Source organism: Brachyistius frenatus, unplaced genomic scaffold (genome assembly GCF_029030835.1).
Source record: "Brachyistius frenatus isolate BFR_SWC_R1_liver_20210118 unplaced genomic scaffold, ASM2903083v1 Contig_57, whole genome shotgun sequence".
Taxonomy (NCBI): Eukaryota; Metazoa; Chordata; class Actinopteri; family Embiotocidae; genus Brachyistius; species Brachyistius frenatus.
In genome coordinates this window covers 2,484,985-2,510,335 of record NW_027210656.1, presented here as the reverse complement: position 1 = coordinate 2,510,335, position 25,351 = coordinate 2,484,985, and the positions used below count along the sequence as shown (strand labels likewise).

Genomic DNA, 25,351 nt, shown 5'->3' with positions numbered 1-25,351 from the left:
CTTTTTCTCTCTGTTCAACCCCCATCAATCACTGATGGACACTCATCAAGAGTATGGAAAAAAATAAAATAAATTGTGTTCGTACAGGTGCGTGAATGTGTGTTTGTGGTTATGTGGCTGTGAATGTGTCTGCAGCATCGTACATTTGAGAATGAAAGGACTGTCATGTGAGTTCGTTCTGTAAAATGTTACAGTTTTGTAAACAATTGTTCTGGGCTGACTAACAACTGAAATGACATTTAGGAGTGAGTTTTACTTAATTTTTAGAGGTTTAATCAGTGAAAATACCCCGTTGTTTAACTTCTCTTTATAGTTTGTTAAATGCTTTGGAAGCGTCACTGTAATATGCAATCAATTTAAAAATGCTGACATTATTTGCACCCTGTTTGATTTGTGCTATTGGTGTTTTTATTGTTCTTAAAATTATTATTATCTCATCTCTTGCAGTTCAGCAGATGAGCAATTTCGCTGGAACTCTCAAGGTAAATTCACAATGCATGTTTGTACAAACCTCTCAGACATGCATGTAAAGGCACTGTTGCATGAAGCGACTGTTCAGACCTTTTTATTACTGTTTTTATTATCAAAAACTAAATTGATCATGCATACAAGTCAAAGACCTTTTAGGCTGGAATGCGAAAGCTCTAACAGCTACAAGAGGTAGTTTATCTCATATTTGTAACACATGTTAAGGCCTGTTTGGATATATGTCTGATTCACCTACCGGGACAAGAGTGTGTCATGGGGCATTTCGGATTTCCACCTGCAGCCCACTAATGTATGAGCAGATGCACCTGCCCACATACCCAATAGATTAAAAGATGATTGCATGCTCACACAGATCCAGACACACACACACACACACACACACACACACACACACACACACACACACACACACACACACACACACACACACACACACACACACACACACACGCAGAAGCCTAGTCACACACTCAAAACGTATCAGTTTGTCAGACCAAGGCCACTGTTGGCATGTGTTCGAGTATGTACTATTTGCTTGTTTTTCTCATCTGCGGCTTACATGCACACAAACTCCTAGATGCATTTACACACAGTTAACAGTGAATCAAATCCTTTTTTTTTTTTTTTTTTTTTTTCATTACCAACAGCTTCATTTCCAGTCAGGCAGCTTCCAGGGCCTTTTCCAGCATATAATCAAAATGTCCTACAGCTCATAAGCAAGTCATAATGTGTAGGGCTTTACGGAGTGTGAGAGGATTGAGGTTACAGTCCAGAGAGCTCTTATTCATCTCTTCGCCTCATTCTCTCTCGCTCCGTCTCTCTCTGTCTTGGTGTCTGTCTGTGCCTTTCATCCTCTTTTGTCCTCCACAGTAGATGGACAAAAGGATATCGAGGATGAGTTGACCACAGGTTTGGAGCTGGTGGATTCCTGCATTCGCTCCCTTCAGGAATCAGGAATACTTGACAGCGGAGAACGTAAGTATACTCAGTAAGTGTGTGTGTGTGTGTGTGTGTGTGTGTGTGTGTGTGTGTGTGTGTGTGTGTGTGTGTGTGTGTGTGTGTGTGTGTGTGTGTGTGTGTGTGTGTGTGTGTGTGTGTGTGTGTGTGTGTGTTGGAGGGGGATGTTGGTGTCTGTTTCAATTTCATTTGTTTCAAACTATTTTGTAAGAGCAAAAAGGGACAGACCAAATGTCCTGTGAGTGTCTAATCTTCATGTTTATTAACATTTACGTTTGAGGGATTTGATTTGTTGATGGGAAATTACTTTTTTCTGAATTTTAACAGTCGATGCATCAAAATCAAGGTCTGCTTAACCTTAATTTGGCTGTTGCTTAACCGGAGCAGGTACTTCAACTGAATAACCAGACAATCTTACAAAAAACAGCAACATAAACGTCTTGTTGTTTTAGATATTGAGGAGTTACAGTATGCTAGGTAACAGTTGTTGTTTTCTTGAAGGAAAAGGAGAAAATGTACTTGTATCAGCCCCTCAACCCATTTGATATGTGGCACAAGTATAGCAATTCCCTTTAATATTGAGTTCTCAATCTGATTTAATTTCTACTTACCGTAAGCAAGTTGAGTCGAGGGAGGATTTGGTTCCAGATTAGGCATTAGGTATATAGTTAAGCATATAATTACATAAAGTAAGGTGGATATTTTAAAATGTGAACAAATTCTTTAGAGAGAAAGAGTTGAAATTAAATGAGATATACATTTCCTAAGAATGCAGTTGCAGTTTGGCACTGAAAAGAGATCGCAGTTGAAATACAAATGACTGTAAAACCAGAAACTTTAAGACCTAATTTATTCTTAGGAGTGTTGATCCATGAGCAGATAAAATTACAGTTAATAAAAACAACCGTCCTGAATAGCTTTTCCATCGTGTGGACCTTGGATTCTGATAAACAACTTCAAACAATGATTGAGAGGCAGCCTGTGTATGAGGTCCTGCTAAATGTGCTTGGCATTTTCTTTGCAGGTCATTGGTTTTGGAACACTGCATTCCCATTTCACTTATTGTCTGCTGACCTTTTTGATGGTTGATATTGCTGTAATGGATGGCATTTCAAGAACTCGCACTTTAAGTGACGCTCAGCACATTTTTATGTGAGGACTCGCATGTTACACATTAAGCCTGTCGATTTGGGTACTAGTAGCACAGGGCAGATAGTGTGAAGCACACACAAACACACAGTTATGCATGATGGCAAATGGTTGGACAGGATAAACTTTAGAAAGCTGGTTTTACAATGTGCTGTTGCTGGTTTGCTTTGATGAGAAATAGAATCATATTCTGAACAGTTGGAAGACATGTTCTATAATTAGATTCTTATCTTGTTTGTAGGAAGTGCCTTAACCTCTGTCACTCCTGTCCAAAGACATGGAACTCTCATTGTGTGCACTCCAGTTCCGCACGCAACGTGTTTTCCCACTTCGGGAATTGGCTTCTACCAAAAGGGTCGCAATGTTTGGGTCCAGATAAATTCAGCATAGTTTTCAGTGTGTGTGTGTGTGTGTGTGTGAGAGTGATTTCCCTGAAAAGGGAGTACTGCAAATAACTCAGCAGTAAATACATAATATAGTGACACGTTGCTGTCTTCAGTGAAAGGTTGCACAAAACAGGGAGGCTTTTTGCTTTCAGCTAATATAGCAGTTGATTGGGTGTCAATGCACAGTGACACAACACTGATAAGTGTACAGAGACACACAAATTCTAAAAACAGCAATGTTAGGAAATGAAATTTACCTGTCAAACCAATTACTGTGGGGCTTTGGTGGGTTGTGCTGTGCTATCTTAAAACCCAGCTTCTTAAAAAGCTATAACCCGTGTGTGGTGATGGGAAAACATTTCGTAGACTGAGTAAGAATAGGATGCTCATAATGTGACTGAGCCTCTAAAATATTAATATTTTCCATGTCAGAGCAGACTCTATGAAACTCAATACTGACATGAAAGAACTTAAAGCCCTCACCCTCTCACACATTCACACTCAACTAGTACACATATTTTGAGCATGCACACACTTAATGTCACACATGTCCGTCGTCCAACCTAATAACTCTAACCTCCGAGCGTCCAGCACAAACACTCCTCTTGCCGCCTGCACGAACACAGAAACAAACACAGACGTTTTCGTCATACAGCACACACAATGTAACAAACACCAAGGCTGAGTGATGATGAGTTTGGGAGCTCCCACTCAGACTGCGTAACACAAAGTGCTGTTTAATAATTCATAAAAAGCAAGGGATGAATCAAAATGAGAGAAGGCAAGTCTTTTGTGAAGGCGAGAAGCAGAGGAGTTGATCTTGGTTCACAGCACACAGACTCACAGGGAGAAAAGGATTCTGGGGGAAGAGGAGGAGAGAGATGGAGAGAGCAAGCAAATAGATATGGGATAAGAATAATAACGGGCCATTGTTCTTTTCAGTGAAAGAAAGTAGCTAACGAGTCGTGAACTCATTGAAGACACTTACTGTAGACATTATTAAGACATTTTCATGATAGTTTGACATTTTAGTTTGGAAAAGTCAGAAAAAAGAGATCCTCGTTTGGTGTCCTTAAGCTCCAAATTTATGTTATGTAGTTGAAAGTTGTATTCAGAGAGGGGGAAAGAGTAAAAATAGCAAACTAATAAAATATGAATACCCCACTGAGTGAACATGTTACAGATCTAACTATTCTTCATTAAAACCAAAGCACAGAGACAAACACACACACTGGTAACCTATATAACCACTTACACACACGCCACCGATTACTTAGTGGCTTGTAACAGTTTCCTCCAGTTCACGGCATCACATCATTCACAGTTTAGAAGATAATCCTTCATAAAAACTGTCTTTTGATGTTCTCATCAGGTGGTGGAAGTAATGCTGCTCTGAATCTGACTGTCCTGTGTGTGTGTGTGTGTGTGTGTGTGTGTGTGTGTGTGTGTGTGTGTGTGTGTGTGTGTGTGTGTGTGTGTGTGTGTGTGTGTGTGTGTGTGGGGAGGAATGGGGGTGGGGGGAGGGGGGTGAAGGTGGTGTTACAGTCATACTAATCATTGAGTGAAGCAGATTTGGTTTACATCGTCCTCTGCATTGACAGTCGATTGGTGCTTATGCTATTAAAGTGTATTGGCCCATTTGGGAAAAGCCACTTTCCATTATCCTGCAAAGCTCACTATAGAAATACAGAAATTATATGATGTGTAATGATTCATTCCTAACTAGACCCTCCTAATATATCTTACATAAGAGGTCAAGTGAAGTTTTGTTTGAGCCAACAGCTCCAGGTAAGAATTAACATATTTGGGGAGGAAACATTTAAGTTGTTGTTCCATTTATTATAACTTTCTTCTTTTCGGCCCTCCTCCTCCCATCCTCTCCATCTCCCTGCTCCTCCTCCTACTACCATTGTCTCTGTTCCTCTGTTTCTCCTTTCCTCTGCTAATAAATTATGTATGCCATCTCCAACTCACGGAGTGCTGCACTGCTGCACTATCTGCTCTAAATTGCTGCTCTCTCTCTCTTCCCCATTTCACTCCTCACCTCTCAATCTCTCCCCTTCACACCCCCTCTCTCTTTCTCATTCTTAATCTCTTAATCTCTCTCTCTCTCTCTCTCTCTCTCTCTCTCTCTCTCTCTCTCTCTCTCTCTCTCTCTCTCTCTCTCTCTCCCCCCCCCCCCCCAACCATACCCCACTCCTGTTTGAATTGGCAGGACCGGCTCTTCTTTCCCAGAGTTCCTTGCAGCTCAACTCCACCCCGGAGGCTTCGCTCCAGTACTCTGCCAGCTACCATAGCAACCAGACCCTCGCCCTTAGCGACAGCATCTCTGCAGCAACTCCTCAGCGCAGCGGGCAGGTTGGAGGAGCCGTGCACAGCTATAACCAGGTAGGAAATACTTTTGTGCAAAGATAATAATGGGGATGAAAATGTGGATGAGGATGAAGACATCAGACAAAAATTCTGTCACGAGTCGTTTTTGTAAACTTAAGCGAACTTTACCTGAAGTAAGTTCACCACAGTTTATATGTCCAGCTGCATTGTACGCTTCTGCTTATGCAAACTTGTAGTGTTGATGCGGATTTTCAGATTCCTTGTTGCTCCATGTTTCGTTTAGAGAGCTGAACGATCATCATTCTTGTTGTTCCTCTCCTGCCTTCTTTTTTTTTTTTTTTAAGCAGTGTCTTGCATTGCGCTTCTCCAACTACATGTACCTCTGATTCTCATTGCTCTCACCGAATGTGGATTTGTTTGACATCATAGTTGAGTCTATTTGATCAGTGACTAAGTACATATTTACACATAATCCCATTTCATTAGCCCTGCCAAAGTGTTTTAGTCCAGTCACTACAACTGCCTTTGAAATAAATCCATTGCATTTTGTCTCTACTTTGAAGAAGGTGAAGGACAGAGACAAATTCTTTAGAGCTGCTAAGAAGAAGACAAGTATACAGATGATCATAGACCAAAATGAGGAGACAATTAAATACACACAGAGAAATCTGTGCATGTGTCTTGTTTAGAAGGACTTAAGAAGTAAAGCTAGACACAAAGTTACATATTAATAACAGCAGTGTGCTGAGAGAAAACCCACCACATTACTTCACAGCCTACACCAGCCAATTATTTCCAATTTTCATGTCCTTAACATATCAGTGGCAATCCCCATACTGGAAACACACATGCTTACACACGCACATACTTTCAAACTGACACCCACACATGTGCTTAATCAGTGAGCAGCTGCAGTGCTTCATTAAAAGATATTGCCAGTGTCTGGGACAAATATTTCATTTGTGACAGATGATTATGAATGGAATGAAAGAGAACATGTTTTAGATCAATAATTATAAACCAGGTAACTCACCCCTTATTGTGATTGTCTTTTGTGTATCTTTGAAAGTCTTTGCACATGTTTTCTTGAAGGTTTTTAATTTCTAAAGTTGAATGGGTGTGTGTATCCTCTTGTGCTCTTTTCTCAATGTATTGTGTGAAAAGGTGTGTGCCCATGTTTTTCTCTGTTTTTGTTTGCTTTTGTGCATGTGTCTGATCAAAGAGAGAGGTGAAGGAGGTGTTATCTGTCTTTGTAAACATATTTACTCATTTCCCCTCAGTCACACCGAAGAACATTTTAGAGGCGGTTTCAGATAAAGTTTAGATTCCTTTTCTTCATAAATAAGAAACATGGGAGTAACAGACAAAATTAAAAAAAAAAAATGACAGACAGAGAGAGATATAGATGGATGGACAGAAAAGGAAAAGAAGGAATGTTCCTTCTCTCTGCAGTGTTCCTGTCCTCTTTTCCCTCCTCCCATCTTCCTCCTCTGTCCTCTCTACTCACCATCTCTGTCCATGTGAGCGTGTGTGTGTGTGTGTGTGTGTGTGTGTGTGTGTGTGTGTGTGTGTGTGTGTGTGTGTGTGTGTGTGTGTGTGTGTGTGTGTATTCTCCTCTGATGTTTTTGGCTTGTCAGTGTAATGGGGCTAGGGCTGTCAGTAGGGTTTGTTGCTCATGAATAGCTTTATGCACGCCAGTGCTGCTAGATTTTCAGGTGCAGCTTGCATGCATGTACATTGCATGTTTTTGTTGGTGCGTTTGCAGACTTGCGCACTTGTGTGTGCATATTTACATTTGCACATTGGGACTGTTTTTACATGCACTCCTATAAGCATGTTTGTAGAAGGACGCTTTTGTTTAACATTTGCACAAGAGACTGTTTCAAGGAGAGCCAGAGAGAAAGTGAAAGGTATAGCATGTTGCTGCTCTTTTGTAGGATATTTATAACCCTGAGAGGCCATGCTTTAATAATGCATGGATACATGGCACCTCAACCATCCCAGTGTTTTACTGGAGGAGAAAAGAAGCAGCACTGCAAGATGACAAAGAGTCGGATCGAGAAAGTACTCTCTCTCAGCGAGTGTGTCAGGCTTTCTATCCGTTAGTTAACTCAGCCAACAAATCATCTTTCACTCATCATTTATTTACTCATCCATCTACAAATATAATCATTCATCTATTCAGTTGCCAGCTCATCAGCCTTTGCATCTTAATCATTGTCGCACATTTGCAGTGTTAAACACACCTTAAGTACCAGAAAGCATTAAACTCAGTTTTGTGGCCTTTATCTCATCAGCTTTAGATCTCCCACTTGGCTTCATAACCTACTAAACTAACACAGGGGACTCACAGAGACAGTTTTACACTGTTCTGGATATCCCGATTAAGGTCTCTGTCGGGCTGTTTATAGACACTTTATAATTCATTCTCTAGTAACCCTTTATCCAAACAAACAGATGAAATGACTTTGTATGCATAAAACACTTTAATGTGCACTTACCATATGTATTCTTAACAACTCCAAAACTCTATCTTTTTAAAAAAAAAAAACTAATTGCAACAATGCATGTAAAGCTAAGTTGAACTATTAAAAAGGCCAAGATGAGGCTGAAACACTTTGGTAAAATGTTGGATACTGAAACACATGATTCATTTATATAATTTGTATTTACACTGCAGATGCTCAATTATAGAACCATTAATTTAATGTTCATGGTCAGAGTATGGTGCTACGTATTTACCAGATTTTCTCTTGAGGAAGGATGAAAATTATTTCTGCCATACTGTCATGGAAGACAAATACGTGGCTTTTTGAAAGTGGTTGTCATACAAATAATGACTTATTTATGAAAGTCATCAGAAAAATGACACTGGATTTGAATGGAACTTACTGAGCAAGTGAGCTTGCTGTGGAGAGTTCTGAGGAGGTCATACGATGTGGCTCAAATTCATGGGATTTGTTCATGTGTTTAATGCTCAACAAATTTTACTGGCAAAGTCATTTGTGTCATTAAAAAAAAGAGAGGCGCACAGTTTATTCCTCTGACAGTGCTGAATTAAGAGTGAGTTAGTTTAGTTTCTGGTAGTTTAGCCATTTTTCATCTCTGACTTCATCCTCACAGATTTCGACTACAGCAGTGACTCTACCAGTAAATTTGCCATCCAGGATTGTCGGTTTGAAAGTAAAATTCACCCACTGCTTTGTAGTTGAGTCAGGTTAAGTTACAGATTTCATCAGGATTTACTTCTTCTCTTTTGAGATCAAGATGGATCTTTAGGACTTCCAGAAAATAAATGTAGACACGCATGCTGTGTCAGAAATGTTACTGAGTCAAGAACATGCCAGAATTTGTATGTAAGCATCACAGCTTACTGTTCCACATTTGACCAACTTTCTTTCAGTCCTTATCGATGTCTCCTTTCTGCTTTTCCTCCTGTTTGCTTCCACAAACTGTATGTCAGATTTTCTAGAAAGAGAACTGTTAATCCACTCAGCCAGAGATAAATCAGGCTCCATGACCCCTCTCTAAACAAAGGAGTGCTGGAACCACAACAGACACACTGTGGCTCATCACAAAGCAGGAAATAGAACCAGAGACAGCCATTGGAAACATAATGAGAGATTGTGTGCCTGAGCATGCTGCTATATTTATCCAGGGTAGGTTTGCTGAGCAGGCCCTGTTATTTATTTATTATTTTTTTCCAACCAGGGTGTTTCTGCAGCGTTTGTACAGCTGCAAATATTCACACCTGGAGACAGTTACATACATAGCCTTATTACACAACTCCAATGTGTGTGCTTGCATGTTGTGAACCGCTGGTTGTTGAATCATCAGAATGTGTGTTTGCATAAGTGTTGGTTTCTGACATAAAATAAGCTATAATAGACAGATAAATATTATAAACACATGGTACACACACGTCATGTTTAGGTAGACATTCAAATAACAATATATATTTGTGCTGGCATCTCCTGATGTGTTGTTGTGTTGTGCAGAAAGTTTGAATGTTACTCTGATGATCTAAGTTAAACTGCTGTATACTGTATGCAGTAATGGAAATGCTCCAAGGTGACTCAGTGACTGTGTGTTTGCATAATGTGGCCTTGTACAACTGCAGCCATGTGAGGCTAGTAGTAATGTATTTGAATCACCTTTACAGCTCGCGCATCAACATAAGGCTATACGAGGCTCAGTGGAGCTCCGGCATATGCTGCCCCCTGAGAATGTGGAGAATATATTGTATTTGGACAGATCAGCGTGTGATGTGTGGTAAAAAGGCTTTTTATTCTCTCCCTCTGACTCACAATGGTACGCAAGTTTTTGTCTGTAAGGAATTAAGTACATATTGCAGTCAACGCAGTAGGTCGCAAGGCAGTGGGTGAGTTTACAATTGGCATTTCTTTTTGTTCTTGTTCAAACGGAGACAAGACTGCTGACTTTCATTGAATGATTCACAGCTTATTTCACTGTACAAAATCAATTTGGGTGATTTAACAGCAAAAAGCTTTGTCTAACACTTTAACTGTATCTAAATGTATCAACCGATTCAATTACTTGAATTGTTTGTGAATAATGGGGTTTATGTGACAACAGGTGAGACATATTAAGACATGAATACACAATGGACTGCATAATCCTTCCTCTACTTTGAGTAGGTGGTGCAACAGGGCTTTATGAGAGATGATGTCGGTCTGCTTCTATAAGTCTGTTTGAATCACCTCTCTGTTTTCTGTGGGGATTTCATTACTAGCTCCTCGAGGTTCATTCGAGACTCCTCAAAGGCTTGACTGAACTCATTGTGCATACAAGTTTTTGATGGCCACTACTCTTTAATCTCTTTTATCCCATTTTTCTGAAATCTGTCTCTCCCTTCCCCTCTTCCCAACTTATCCCTCCCCCCAATTACTCTTTTTTTTTTTTTTTTTCCCCCTGTCATGGCTGCTCTTCTCTCACTCCCTCTGTGTTTCTCTGCAACCCCTCAGGTGACATCCAGTCGTGCAGCCCACCATCAACAATCACAAAGTGGAGCAGGGTCCGGTAAGCTTTCACCTCTCTTACTCGTCTTCTCTGCCTGTCTCCGTGGAGAGGCATTTTCTTCATGATAAATTAGTCTGACATTGCATGAGGCACAGTTGATGGGCAGCAATGACATTTGGTGATTGTTAAAAACGTGCATGAAAACTGAACAAAAGAAAGAACGTGCTCCTCGGAGAACATTTTTAGAGCATGTACTTGTTATAATTTTCACACATTTTAATATAATTCATAAACAAGCTATATTACCTCCCATCTCTGGAGCATCTCTGGTTTGGGGTCAAGGTTATGGGCCATATATGTACAAAAGTGCATTTAGTATTTTATATTTGGTTTCAGTTTGTTTGTTTTTTTAACTCAAGGCCTTCTATTTTAATTTGGTAAATCAAAAATGATACATGCAAAGACTCTCTCCCAAATTTTAGATACATGGTTATTGATGCACAGGGACCATGTTTGCCCCTCCCCTTGTTCTTTAGGTATCTACTACTCCAGCTCCACCTTGCCTGCCCAGCGTGTCAGCTCCCCTCTGTCTGCAGGAGGAGGAGGCTCAGGGTCCGGTTCTCCCAGTAAACTCCAACGCCTGGGATCAGCCTCCGACACACCGGGGTACTCTACCACCCAGCGTCTGCCTTCCTCCTCCTCTTCCTCTCCCAGCAAACAGTCTCCTGCTAATCGGCTGGCCAAGTCTTACAGGTAGAGAGCCACATTCACTGTGACACTGACATTGATTTGTATGCATTGTTGATACTGCTGTATAATAGATTGATTTACAGGTTTTACAGCTAGCATGAGAAGTAAAAATAATAAATGACTGGCTCCAAAAGAATAGAATAGAATGACAAGTGGCAATTACTTCATTCTTTTCAGTTCATTGTCAGCTAATCAATGCCAGCATTCAGTGAATACATCACACATGACAGAGGAAGCATATGACTGTTTTTATATCTGAAGTGGAATGAATCATTTGAAATGGTATTTTATTTTTTTAAACAAATTATGTTACTTTGTCCATTTGTCTTCCAGTACCACAGTTGCTGTGACAACAGCAGGAGGGGGCGGGTCTCCCCTGAGGGTGGCATCTCCACCCAACTCTATAGCAGCAGGGGGAGGGGCCGGTTCATCGTCGTCCCCTCTTCACCAGGTACAGAATGCTACAGTCTTACAGTGTTGAATGAAATATGAAGCTTTTCATGTGGATCCGTTAAATAGGCCTTTGATTATAAAACACTGTAATGAATGCAACTGCGACAGTCCTGAAATCAGTGGAATATAATCTCTGCTCCTCAAAGTTAAATCAATACAAAAGCTGCTGAATAACTGATGCACATGCATACATTTTATTGTCATGTGAGATTTAACTTATGTACACGAGAACCTTCTCCTTTCTTCTACTAAGGTTAAATGATGTTGATTTTTCCTGCAGCCAACTGTTATCTTGACCTAGTTTTACAACTATTTAAATCTCCAACTGCTTGGAGGAGTTATTGTAGACATTATTATTATTATTATTATTACACACACATTACACATTTACAGTCTGTTGGGGGGAGATTATGTACCTTTTCATATTTTCTGGATCTTTAGTCATGTCCAAAAATGGTTTAGTGTAGCTGTAGCACAATTACAGATTGAATCATAGCTTTTCATTTTTAAACAAATATCTATGCCAGTATGTTTTAGTTCTTCAGATAAGATGTCTTTTTGAATATCATTATTGTGAGATTTTGCAAAAAGGCTTTGCCTCCATTGATAATTCTGCACCTTATCTAAACACAAGTTTCTTAAGTATTTTTTGTTGGCTGCATATATTGAACATTTTACCCTATGCAATTGTGAAAAGTTGTGTTGTTGTTGTTGTTGTTTTTGAGTTGGTATTCTTAGCATGAATTATACATTTTAAGTTTAAGTGATTTGGACATTTTTCACACAGTGCCACGTTCCATTTATAAGCCCATTTCCAAAACATTTCTCATTTGGCTACAGACATAAAACTAATTTGGCCAAGTAAATTGAAAAATATGCAGGTACAAACACTTTGAATCTGAACCAACCAAATCAAAAGATCAACCATATCAGCTGGGGCATATTTTGCTGCCAACACAAACTAATCTAGAGGGAAGCATCAGTGTATACACTTCAGTGTGGTCATTCCCTGACTTTATAAAAAAAAATATATATATATATCTTATTGTCTTTGCAGATGAGTTCAGGGATAGGGAGCTATGCCACTCTGTCTCCAAAACGTCTGGCAGCTCACCACGCTTCTGACCAGTACAAGATCTCCCATGAGCTCTACGCTACTGCTACACTGCAGAGGCCGGGAAGTCTAGCAGGTAGGAGTTCACACACTGATGCAATTTCACGTGTAGTTTCATGTGTTAGCACAAAAACATAAACCCAAATAAAGGTGTAACTCTTCCTAAACCAACTGAGTAGTAAAGCGGTATAAGGAAATCTCTCACCATAAACTGTATTAATCTTTGAGTGTGTCTGTTGTTGATGTAGCATCTTGTGTCAAAGGACCATTTATAATTTGTAATATAATTGTTATATTGCAGTGCATCTTACTGCCACTAAGAAATGTCAAGTGCTGCATTTAGGCCCATTGAATTAGCCGGTCTTTGAATAAGCATGTCAATGGGTTGTGCTTGGTATCGGAGGGTTATCGACTTCATATTGCAGCACTTGTACATTGCTCAAAAGAGATGTTGTGTCTTTAAAACTTCCTTTTATAAAAGTAAAACTTCAAAATGAATGCACATTGTTCGATTTTTGAGTTATGAGCTGTTTATGAAGCAGGTCTGCTGTAACGACCACACAAGAACCCGTTTTAAGAAGATTAAATAGATTTGGATTCATAATTCTGTCCTTCAAAAAGATCTATTTACTATTTCCAGGAGCTGCATGTATCAGAGTGACACTGGTCTTAGTACAGACCAGCAGTCAGACAAACAGACTTTTATTTGATCTTGTAGTTGCATAGTTAATGGCTTTCTCTCTTGAATCTAAATTGAGTTGGCTCAACGTCAACCCCAAAATGACAATGTGTCAAACTGTTTTTAATAGTTCACCATTGTGTAGTGTAACATTTTATTTGATGTTGGCTGTTTTTGCCCTCTGTGGTTTTGGACCAAGTTGGTGGCTCTGTTGCAGCATCTGTTTGCCACAAGTTGATGCTTTTCAGAGTGAGGTTTTTTTTTTTTTTTTTTTGTAACAGAAATTAAATCTAAAATCTTAAATAGATTAATATTGATTAAACCAAGGTGTAGTGATTTGAAAGGCTGGAGTAAGTTTAGTTGATCAAGCTTTAAACTTGAAGTACATGCCCTTCATGCTTTACCCTGAGGGAATAAGTGTGATGTTGAAGCAACGCCTAGGGTTTCATCTTCCCTTAACACTTTAAATGAAGTAAAAAAGAAAAGAACTGGGCAGGAATGAGTCCCAACAGAAAAGCGTTTGCACACTGTTACTGTAATTAGCGAAGCTCAGGTGCACTCCATGATTATCAGAATTGGCTTTCATCTGCACATTGTGGTTTATCCTATAAGGACAACTTAAAGGCACTTTATTCTGGAAATACAACATATTTACCTGTAATATCTGGTATTTTGCACATTTCCAAGCATGCCTACCAACCAATGGTGTGTTGTCACTGTGTAGAGGATGGTTTATTCCCAGTGAGTGATGTCCTTCTGAAAAAAAAAAACGCTGTAGAGTTCATCTGAGTAGCATGTTTGGAGAGGTACTTCACTGCTCTACAGCGCCTACTCCACAGTGGTGTTAAGCTGCATAAAAACAGAAATTGCCTAAAAAAAAGAAATTTCCTGTCTGTGCTTTTTGTGTAAAGGGCCTAAGTGATAGAGTTCATTGTGTATAAATATTGCCGTGGTGGCAGTAGTATGATATATACAGCAAATGAATGACTGATTGTTTACCAAATGCAGATAATTACAGATTTCTTAGCAAATATAGTCGACTCTTATTTAGAGATTGAGCTCTGTTGGCATTAACACTGAATGCTGATTAATACTCATGCCTGCACAGCTGAGATCCTTTGGATATTCAATATATATCTTAAGTTGACAGCCATACAATCATTTCTGGTACAATTACAATAGACATTGTACACAGTCACATATAAAGGAGCAGGTAATGCAGGTAATATTTTCTTTTTTACTCATTTACTGACTGTAGGCGTAGGTGATATTTAGTTTGCTTCCTTTTTAAACTACATGAAAACGACTGAAACATCAAGGGACCAGAGTTGGTTTTTACATCTTGTTATCCTTTTTAAATATTTTACTGAATGAAACATCATGGGAGGGAATCTTTCCCTCTTTCTCTCTCTCTCTCTCTCTCTCTGCATCATCCTATCTCCTCTTCTTAAAGTCCCCCCTTTCCTTTGAAAGAAACAGGTCAGTACTTCCACGAGTTGGCCCCCTGTGAGCCAAAAAAATAAATGAATAACGAAATAAAACCGACTCACCAAGACTTCAAAGATGAAAGGCATGTGAGAAAGAGAAAGAGCTGGGATGAGTCATGCCGTTAATGGGTGTGTCCATGACTCTAATTAGCACTGCTTTGTGTATATTCTGACCATCCCTATCTCTTTCTTGCTGCTTTTTTCCTCTGCCTCTAAAATCACTTAATTTCAACTGAAATCAGTGGGTGTTGTAATGTCCAAATTTGCTCCCTTATTCTCACTCCCTCTTCGTCTTTCAGTTTCTTTATCTGTCTACTGCTGGCTAGTAGAGTGTGAAGGGCTGCAGCTTACCTCTTGTTGGCTTTGGAGGTTAACGGGTCAGTCAGTTGACCATGCTGCTGAAAGGAGGACACAGTTGCGTGGAAGTCAGCAGCCTCGTTGCATACTCAAGTCAGGCATAACAACGTAAACCAGTGGTTTATCATTTGTCAAAGTGCAGACAATCTTTTGTCCATACAACAGAATCTTTGTACCATTTTACTATGCAGATTGTTTTTAGGCTTCACAGAGAGTAATGCTCTTTCCTGCAGCTGCAGCAGTAGCATGGCTACAAGCTACTGTATGTGCTTGATTCCACTGAGACGGCAAAGTGCCTCATATACATTGATTTCTGATATGGTCTGACAGGTTGTGAGGTTTTGACTGTGTTAAGTTGATGGTGGGTATACACTGAGGTTTGAATCTTGGAGCATTGCTACTTCATCCCCTGGAAAATACTTGACACGCGACTTGCAATCCACTGAGAACTAATATGATATGATCCAACATTAGCTCCACTGGACCGTTTCTCTTTCTCCCAGTCACTCATAGCTTTCTGTGTATATATGAGTGTGTGTGTGTGTGTGTGTGTGTGTGTGTGTGTGTGTGTGTGTGTGTGTGTGTGTGTGTGTGTGTGTGTGTGTGTGTGTGTGTGTGTGTGTGTGTGTGTGTGTGTGTGTGTGTGTGTGTGTGTGTGTGTGTGTGTGTGTGTGTGTGTGTATCTGTCTTCTCATTTCATCTTCTGCCATGTCACCAAAGCTCTCCTGACTTCTCTTTATATTCCCTCCTTTTCTACACTTCCCTAATTTTAATTTTGGTCCTGGTGTTTTCAGAGGAAGGCCCCTGCCTTACATTTGTTCTGCTGTGTAATGAACAAATGCCTGCTGTCAATGTCTTCCTTGCCCTGTGTCTGTGGGATTCCTGCCAAACATAGAGCAAGCGGTGGGGGGACACTGCATCTCATTATTTTATCGCTGACGAAGAGCAATGTGTTACACGGAGATACAAAAAAATGAAATACGGAGGCATCACTCTCGTCTCTCTCAATCCGTCTCTTTCTTCCTATCTCATTTGTCGCTGTGTATGTTTCTATTTTTCTGCCATTTTTTTCTCCACTTCTGATTTGGTGCAACTCTCACTCACCTCTCTCTCTACCAATCATACAAGCATACACACATCATCTCACTCTCAGCAAACGAAAGGTGCAAGATGAAAATGGGCAGGTCTAAAAACAGAGCAATCATCACAGAGGCCTGCTGCTGTTGAATGAATGCTCTTGGGTTTTAATTTTTTTTTTTTTTTTTTTTTGTCATCACTCGTTACCATCTTTTACGCATCATCTCCACACGTGTTCATTTTCTTTTCTCGTGTCTCATCCATTTTCAGGCCACATTTATTTATTTACTTTTTCTTCCTTTCACATCTTTTGTATTTCTTGCTTTGCTCTTACCTCCCTCCATTTCCTTCCTTCTTTTTCCTTACCTCGTTAAAATCAACTTGTTCCATTCCTCCGTATCACCCTCTTTCATTTTGTCTTGTCTCTTTCATCTCGTCGCTCCCTTGCATCCTTACAGCTTTTTTTTCTTCCTTTCTATTTTTCTGCAGGCTCTCGTGGCTCCTACAGTAGTCAGCACAGTCAAGAGCCCCTTCGGCCCTTGGGGTCCCCAGAGCACCACATAGATCCCATCTATGAAGAACGTGTCTACCACAACAAGGGCCCCATGAGGAGCCTGAGCCAGAGCCAGGGGCCAGACACAGGCCCCTACCGCAACAACACGGGTAAAGCCCTCTTTGCATTTGTATGATCAGTTACATCTGTGCAGTTTCTTTTCAGCTTTTTTTTTTCTCTTCACTAGCCAATGTTGACGCATTTACAATGTTTTCACACCAATTCGGTGTATTTTTTTTTAACTTAAAATATATCTTACAACTTCTCCATATTTTAAAATTGAAGCTTTGCCCTTGAATATTTTACATAAGTTGTGGCAAAACATATTTTAACATCCAGCAGCTAAACTTGTGAGAAGAAATGTTTTTTTTGAAATTTTTAAGATTTTAATTAGTTTATTTCCCATTGTTAATCAGTCTTCATATCACTATTTTTCACGATGTGAATTTCCAGAATCATGTTCCTGTTGCAGTTAAGACACAATTGATGTGCTTTGTATACAATCCTGTATCCAACCGGAGCAAAATCAAGAAAACACACAATAGCTGAAGAATAAGGAGTATAGAAAAGGCCATAACCAAACCTTTTGTTATTTAAAAGCCCAAGTTATGTGTGAATCGTTTTTGAAATTGGCAATGAAGCACGTTTGGACACATTTCCTACCAAACTCACGCAGTCACATGCACTCATTCTCACCCTCTCCCTCTACAACTCCATTGTTGCCAGCAGTGTATTTTTAATAGGGCCTCATTGAGCTTATCTCAATGTGGGTTTAGGTACGCCATGTTAATCCCATTACGGTATCATATCCACATGAAAACACCCAAGTCGGTCACACCACGTTCACAGCTCCCTCGATGTCATTAACCAGCCTAGCTTTAATAGCTATCATTAGCATTTGGGTCAGAATCATGGCAGTAAATATGCCACCCTAGACTGGCGTTTGAGTTGATCAGTTTGATTCACTTGGAAGGAGTGAGAATTGCCTTTAAGCGCAGAGCACAGCTTTTCAAGTACATTTTTGAGTTCGGTCATCAAGTTTGCTCATATTCTTGAGGGGTATTGCTTTGATTAATCTGAGTGGAATTGTGAACAATTCATACATTGATAGTATTGTCTGTGCAATCAGAAATGAATAAATAAGTGTGCGACAGAAGTATACAGAGAGGATCCACTGTTAGCTATAATTTACTTCGCCTTGTATTTGTAGTTTCAATAGATGGGTATAAGAAAAATCACAAAGGAAATTTGGACTGCAGCTACAGAAATCAATAGACTGGATTAGACCGTGTGGATGTAATTGCAACGCTTGACATTTACAATGTGCTTCTCCTATGATACACTATTTTAATAGATCGTCTTATATTGTTGGAGCTCCATCAGAGTCCATCAGCTTTTTCTTACCTCAAATGCAATTTTCCCCCCACTGTGTTAGGCCCTAGAAACTATCGTGGTAAATAAACACACCGGCACAAATCCACTGAGCTGTTGAATTTAGGCTTGGCATCAACGCAGCACGTTTTAAAATGCATGTGAATAGCATGTGCAGTGAATGGGAGGTTGTCTAATAAGGATTCATAATACACAGAGTGATGGCACATAATGAATTGATAAGGGCTGTGCTGACATAGTGAGCAGTAAGTCATTAATTATCCCATAGTGCCTTTTCTTAGCAATGACAGCCTCACATTATTGGTTCATTAAGCTGGCATGGATCAATGTAATAAAGGCTATAAGTCATTCCCTGCTTGAAAGAGTAGCGAGACGTTTGTGTGGGTATGTCAAAAAATTGAAAAGTCGTAGTCAGTGGGTCTGTTATGTGGTGCACAGTCAGTCTAATTTTAAACAAGGCGGTCAAATGAAGCCCAGAGTATTTATTGAGAGCATGTGGCATCACATTACTTAACTGGACACTTAACTATGAAGAGGAGCTGCATTATACAACAAAATCAATTAAAGGGACTCTAATTATACAAGTACTGATTGGCTGTTTCCTGACCCAGTTTAGGACTGAGAGACAGGTGGAAAGAAATGGGGACAGGGAGCAAACAGGACATGAAGACGACACAGTGGGGTGAAGGCTCTACTCCAAATAAAATAAAATAATTTTGTTGGTGCAGTTAATTTGGTTACAAATAATTTGTACACATTCTGCTACAATGATGCATGTTTTCACAGTACTGCTCTTTAAAAAAGCTCTGATTTATTTTATATTTTGAGGAGCTCTCACTGCAACTCTCCCCCTCCACCAGCCAGCATTTCTGTAGTCTCTGGAAGGCATTTTCCTCGAGCACAGTGGACAGCAGTTTGACAACACACTGACAGTTCAGTCAGGTTGAGTTTACAACGCTGGCATTTGTTTAACCGGTCAGCTCCCAACTCGTCTCTTCTCACTTCTAATTGTTGGTGCGAGTGTTACTTTAACAGCATTGTCACTGCGTCCAAATACAAGTGAAGGAAATCTTGGAATAAGTTGCTCCTAAACATCTGCTCCATATATATGCCTTTATCTTATCAAACCTCTCTCTCTCCCACGTACACACCCTTCTTGTCGGCTGCTGTCTCACCCTCCTCACTGTCCTTTGCCCTCTGCACAGCCCTTGCACATACATTGTTGTGGGAGTACGAGTGTGTATGTGTGCGTTTTTGCACTGCGTGTGTGTGTGTAGGCAATGGCGCGTGGTGTTTCATTCTTGGATTAAACCAGGGCAGCGCCCCAGAGGACTGCAGGTTAATGTAGCCTATTTTAAGCAATTATTCCTGCAAGGCCACAGCGTCTCTTGTGCATGCACATGCATTCTGGACCAAGTTCAAATTATTGCCAGTAAGACTTTCTATATTTTTAAAAGCAATCTCTACTTCACTATGTCACTATGCTTTTACTTTCTTGCTTCACTTGCTCTCCTTGTTTGTGACATCAGTCCATTCTCTCGATTATATGTCACACTGCCTTTGATGTTTCGTTTCTTCTTTTTACATCCCATTTTCTTTCTTTTACTTCTTCCATGCTGTCATTCTCTCTTCTTGTTCCCTTTTCTCTGACCTCCCATTCCTTGTTTTCTACCTTTTTCTTCCTTTCCTCCTGCCTTTGTTCTTACATTTTTGGCTTTGTACAATCCCTCCTTGTGTCATGAAGGCTATCTTGGCTTATATTAATGACTCTAACCACTGGGAATAACAGCAGCTCTGAATGGATGTGTCTCTTTTTCTCTTTAATAGCTTAACATTAGGCCTACACGTAGCTCAGGTGGCGACAGTGGGAATGGGGTAGATTCAGTGCAACTGCTATTTGTCAGGTGCTTCTAGTAACAAGGGTGAGCTATTGCTGTTGATAAGGGATGTTATGTATTTTAACAGCACTCCTTCCAGTATCTATAGATGAGACAGGTACAAATTCTTTGAAAATCACTAATCACTAAGCTTCACTAAAAACAAAGTTATTTTTCTCAACTATACTCAGCACTAGAAAACCAAATGATGCCCAGCTGTTGTTAAAAAAAAAAAAAGTGTGATAATTTACAACACATTTTCAGTCTGTACAGAAACTCTACTTTGGTCACACCTGTTGGTTTAAATGTTTGTACTTTATCAAGTGGCAACCAGACAGCACCATGATAAGTGCTTTATTCTGCATCTCCTCCAGGTTTTGAAAATGATGAGCCTCATCTTGGATGTTCTAAACATTACTTGAGATAAACAATTCTTTGGTGTGTGTTTCTGTGAGGCTTTGCAGGTGACATATTCACACAAATCGATATTAAACATTTTGAAGCAACCAAATAGAGGCCACATTTATATAAATGACATAATGTGTCCAAAGCCTGTTTTTTCTTTTAATGTCTGTGTAAAAGTTTGGCATGTACTGTCAGGTTTGACCGGTCTTTTTCGTGTGATGCATTGTAGCTTCTGCCAGTCTCTAAAGCTTTAGCTATAGCAGTCTTCTGACTCCTTTCCTAATGGATGATGGACCCTTTTTTTTTTTTTTTTTTTTTTTTTTTCTTCTGTAAAGGCTGTGGGGTTGAGAAATTATAAAATATTTGAACTCATATTACCGATACGTCCTCATTAGGTTTCAGAGCTGAAATGTATGCAGTTCTCATGACAAGGAATCAACTCTGTTACATAATTCCAAGTCTGTGTGTGTGTTGTGGCGTTTCTCCAAAGCAGGATCATGTTTGCTTGATTTTCCAGCTCTATGGCATAGGTTCCTTTTGCCCATTTGAGTGTGCACACATACACACATGCACTGTAAAAAGGAGGGGGGAAAAATATGAGGGAGGATTTGCATCAAACCATTAAAGCAATCTGCTTTTCCCTTTAAATCGGCTGTTTCCCTTCTGTAATGAGATCTGACACCCTAATGAGGGGAACAGAACAGAGAGAGTGATGGAGAGAGAGAGAGAGAGAGAGAGAGAGAGAGAGAGAGAGAGAGAGAGAGAGAGAGAGAGAGAGAGAGAGAGAGAGAGAGAGAGAGAGAGAGAGAGAGAAATAGAGAAAACCAGCCCAAAGAAGGAGGAGGAATGGGTAAAGAGAGAGAGGACTGGAGCGAGGCTGCAGTTACCATACATCATGTGACCAGAAGGCAAGAAAAGTTCAGGTCTCCTTTTAAGGACAGAAAGTGACAGATCCTTGAAAACAAAGAAGAGAAAGGAAAGGCTCCCTTTAATCTGGTTCATGTCCTCCAGTGTCCAAAGGAGGTTTATAATACTAATCATAGCCAGTTGGACTGTCTGTGTGTGTATGTTTGTTGCAGCTGGAGATTTAAATATTTATACATTGTTTGGGCCTTTTCCATACATGTGCATGGCTCTATACATTGCATGTTTTTTTTTTTTTTTAACAGAGTTTAGTATGTTACTAAATAAAGTGTCAGAAAGTGAAAATGGGTGACGATGAGTTACTGCAAGCAAGTTTGTTATTGTACAATATCTAAATACATTTATTTGCAATTATTATTTGACTTTTACATCTACAAGTTTTTAATTGATTTCAACAAATAAGGCGCATGATGATTTGGTAAACACTGTAATAACAGGTGTCAAGGCCAAGGCTCTACTGTATATTTATTGTTCCACAGTTCACCTGGCATATATTGTGCATTGCGTGACAGCCAGAGTCTACACTGCAAGTATGCAGTGAGTGAAAATTACAGTGTGTATGAACAAAGTGTACAGAACATCCAGGAAGTGCTGATCATCACTTTTACAGTTTGAAATGACAAACTTTGCTGGTGGAAGGTCAATATCCACTGCCACTAATTCATGGTAAATCCACAAGTAACTTGATGACAGGCCCAAATGAAATGGTTTGTGTGCTCTCTGCAGTCTGTACTCTGTCAAAGATTGTTTATGAGGTAAAAGAAGCATCAATCTGTAACACCGTGGCCCAATCAGTTTCAGGAGTCACATTCATTCAGTAAACCTAAAAAGTTCATCAGCCTAGCAGTTTTGAAACATTGGCGGTCTGGCAAACCATATCACACGATATAGTTGCGTGTTGATGATAGTTAAGACAAGCCAAGTAGCGCTTGACATAGACAAGTCTCCATAGACGTGAATCACCGGGTCTATTTCAGTTAGTGCCTGATAAATCCTCAGTGCAGGAAACTAAAGCAGTGCAACATTGTTAGGCCTATTGGCTGAAGCTTGTCCCCAGTCACTTTGGTGTACCACTCATCTGGCTCTCTCTGATGTCAGGTTAGATTAGGTTTGTTTAGCCAGGATCAATTTCAGCACATCCTGCTGGTCTATTAATGTACCTACTGTCTTTTGAACACCAGCAAACAAACAAAAAAGAAGGTGTGAATTTGCATTTACTTATAATGTGAGGTTTACTCCATTGTCAAAGTGTTTGTGCTGGTTAAATGCCCAGACTGTCATAATGCAGCCAGCTCTCTATTGAAAGACAATGTCTAATCTCAATTTAATTAAGGCAGGAAACAAAAAGGGACTACAGAAGGAGATGATAAAGAAATGTATCTACTTCTCTGAATTATCAGCTGAAATTCCCCAGTAGCAATCTGTTTTTTTTAAACAGATGAACCGAATTGTGACAGGCATTGCAACTATAATCCACAGTACTGTTGAACTAAGTGGATGGCAACTTAATTCATACGCTGAATCTAGGTGACTTATATTGTAGCTTAAATTTACAGTGAGGTTTTTGCTGAAGCCTCAGAAAGCTTTAATTACCAGCTCAAAGCATCTGACTTACCCGACAGATCAGCACAAATTCTTTCTGCTGGGAAAACATATGGCATTTCCTAAATATAATTTTAAGTTAGTCACCCGGCATCAACCTCTAATAAAAAAAAAAAAAATTACAAACTCCCCACATATGTGAAAAGTGTTTATATGTGCACATTCACACACACACACAGTAGTCACAACCACAAGCACAATATATACACAGAAACACACACAGATACACACATGCTTCCATCCAATGCTATCTCAGTTTACATGATTAGCATATTCTGCAGCCGTAATTAATTCATAACTGCAGAAAGAAACATTCATTTATTTTTGTCCTCAGAGATCACAGATATTAAGTCATCACAAAAGCAGAATTGACTCTCTTCATTGAATCAAAAGAAAGGTTGCTGTTTAAATCACATTTTATTCATTCTTTGATTCACTGTTTATTGCTGTGTACATTGTATATTACATCTGTGTGTGCCCCTCGTCACCTTCTCGTTCTTAGCAAACCATACTACAGTTTCACTGCCTTCATTAGACCAGAGATTGAACTGTCATTAAGTCAAGTGAAGTGTGGTATCTATCCATTTGTCCTATTTGGCGTGTTGCAACTGCAGTTTATTCAGTTTTAAGCTATAAAGTCACAAACATTTCCTGATCTTGTGACACTGATGTGAATGTGAATGCTGCAAATGTTCTTTTCAAAAGTGACATCATGCTACTGCAGGCAAGCAAAGCTCACGTGTACATGATCTATTGACAGCAAAGCAACTCAGTGGTTCAAAACAGACATAACAAAATCTCCGAGACAAAGTACATTTAAATTAGTATGGCAATTAGCAAAAATAAGATTTTGAGAAATGAGATGAACAGCAAACTTCAGAAAACTATGTTTTATTAGTATGTTTCTGCCATACATGTGTGTATCACATGTAGTGGCTGAATGGGGAACATTTAAGTTTGAGAAAAAATAAACTCCTCTTTTTCTGACATTCACTATTGTCCCCTCACAGCATGAACATTTAGCAGCAGCCACTGGCCTGGAGCCCCTGCTGTGTCTAAGTGGCACACTTGGAGAAACTCAAGGCACCTTGACTTATAGCAACAAGTGTCCTACAGCTTCCACACTATAAAACATTGCATACTTGATAATATTGAAAGTGCAAGGGAGGGCATTTGTGTGCATTTTGTGCGGTGTTTGTGCATGTAGGTCTTCCAATGCTTCCAGCTCAGGAACATCAAGAGCTGTGTGCTGGCCAGGAGGCTCTCCCAGGGATAAACAGAGGGAGAAACTAATCCTTACTCTCCTCCACATCCAAGCAGTGCGTGCGTGTGTTTGTGAGTGTGTTTTGGTCTTCGCATGTGTGCTTCATCCATGGCTACTGCTGGCAAGGTTGTGAATGCATGCTGTTGAATGTCCTTAAAAAAATGAGAAAAAGATGTGTTACAGGCATCCATGTTTAGTCCATGTCAATCACTTGCATATTTGGAAACCCATGTTTGTGCGCTGGTGGCGTCTCTGTGAGTTTGTGTATCTGAGAGAGATAGAGGCTCTACTGAGGGGTTTTGTGTAATCGTGCTGAGCACTGAAGCGTGTCGAGAGAAAGGACATGTCCTCAGCTCTGATCACATAGTCTACTACAACCACAATAGAGGGAGAGCGATAGAGAGACAGAAGGGTGTGAGGGAAGAAAGGGAGCAAAAAAACATGAAATGATTTGATGATGGACAGAGGATGACAGACAAAAAAAAAAAAAAAAAAAAAAATGGAGGCAGGGAGGGAGTACGCTACAGTTAAAAGAAGGGGAGGGCAGTTCAATTCAAAGGGGATGTTTCAAAAGAAATGCGTGAGGAAAAAAAAGATGGATGGCGGTAAAGACAGAGAGGGACACATCTAGGGGAAAGCAGAAAGAAGCAAGGAAAGAGAAAAGGGCATGGGAGTGATGGAGAGAAAGAGTGACAGAGACAGAGTATGACCAAAGGAAATGCAGTCAGTGATGAAAGAATGAGAAGTTAGGATGGACATGGAAAGCTTGAAGGATTGGTTTGATCCCCCCCTAGTTTTTTTCCCCTGTCTCTTTCTCCCACCCACCCCATTTCCTCTATCTCTTGTACATTCAGCACGGGCTCCCAAGTCGCAGCAGCCCAAAGAAAAAGTCCCGGCGTGCTCAAAGCGAGGTGGCCCCTCAGCCGACTGGCTAATTGCAGAGGTATCACTGTGTCAAACGACTAATAGAGTTTCCCTTCCCTTCGCTAATCTGCCAGCAGGAGCGCAGCCACGATTTGTTTACTCTTCGCTGAAGCATGGGAATACAAAGACCCACCCGCCTTTTTATTTCCTCTAAAACACAATTTCACGCTGCCAGAGCGTAAGGTGTGCATGTGTGTG

General features: G+C 40.0%; 1 protein-coding gene across 1 annotated transcript in view; it reads left to right on the top strand.

Moving 5' to 3' along the window:
- Positions 1-447: 447 nt before the first annotated feature.
- Positions 448-25,351, top strand: part of ctnnd2a (catenin (cadherin-associated protein), delta 2a) — a gene marked incomplete at its 5' end in the record, with an annotated part of 127,295 nt that continues 102,391 nt past the window's right edge. Inside the window, 8 exons of the mRNA XM_069705581.1 lie at positions 448-482; positions 1,360-1,464; positions 5,197-5,369; positions 10,301-10,355; positions 10,832-11,048; positions 11,379-11,496; positions 12,556-12,688; positions 16,702-16,875. Of these exons, the coding sequence (XP_069561682.1) occupies positions 448-482; positions 1,360-1,464; positions 5,197-5,369; positions 10,301-10,355; positions 10,832-11,048; positions 11,379-11,496; positions 12,556-12,688; positions 16,702-16,875 (1,010 nt within the window). The remainder of the gene's footprint in view (positions 483-1,359; positions 1,465-5,196; positions 5,370-10,300; positions 10,356-10,831; positions 11,049-11,378; positions 11,497-12,555; positions 12,689-16,701; positions 16,876-25,351) is intronic.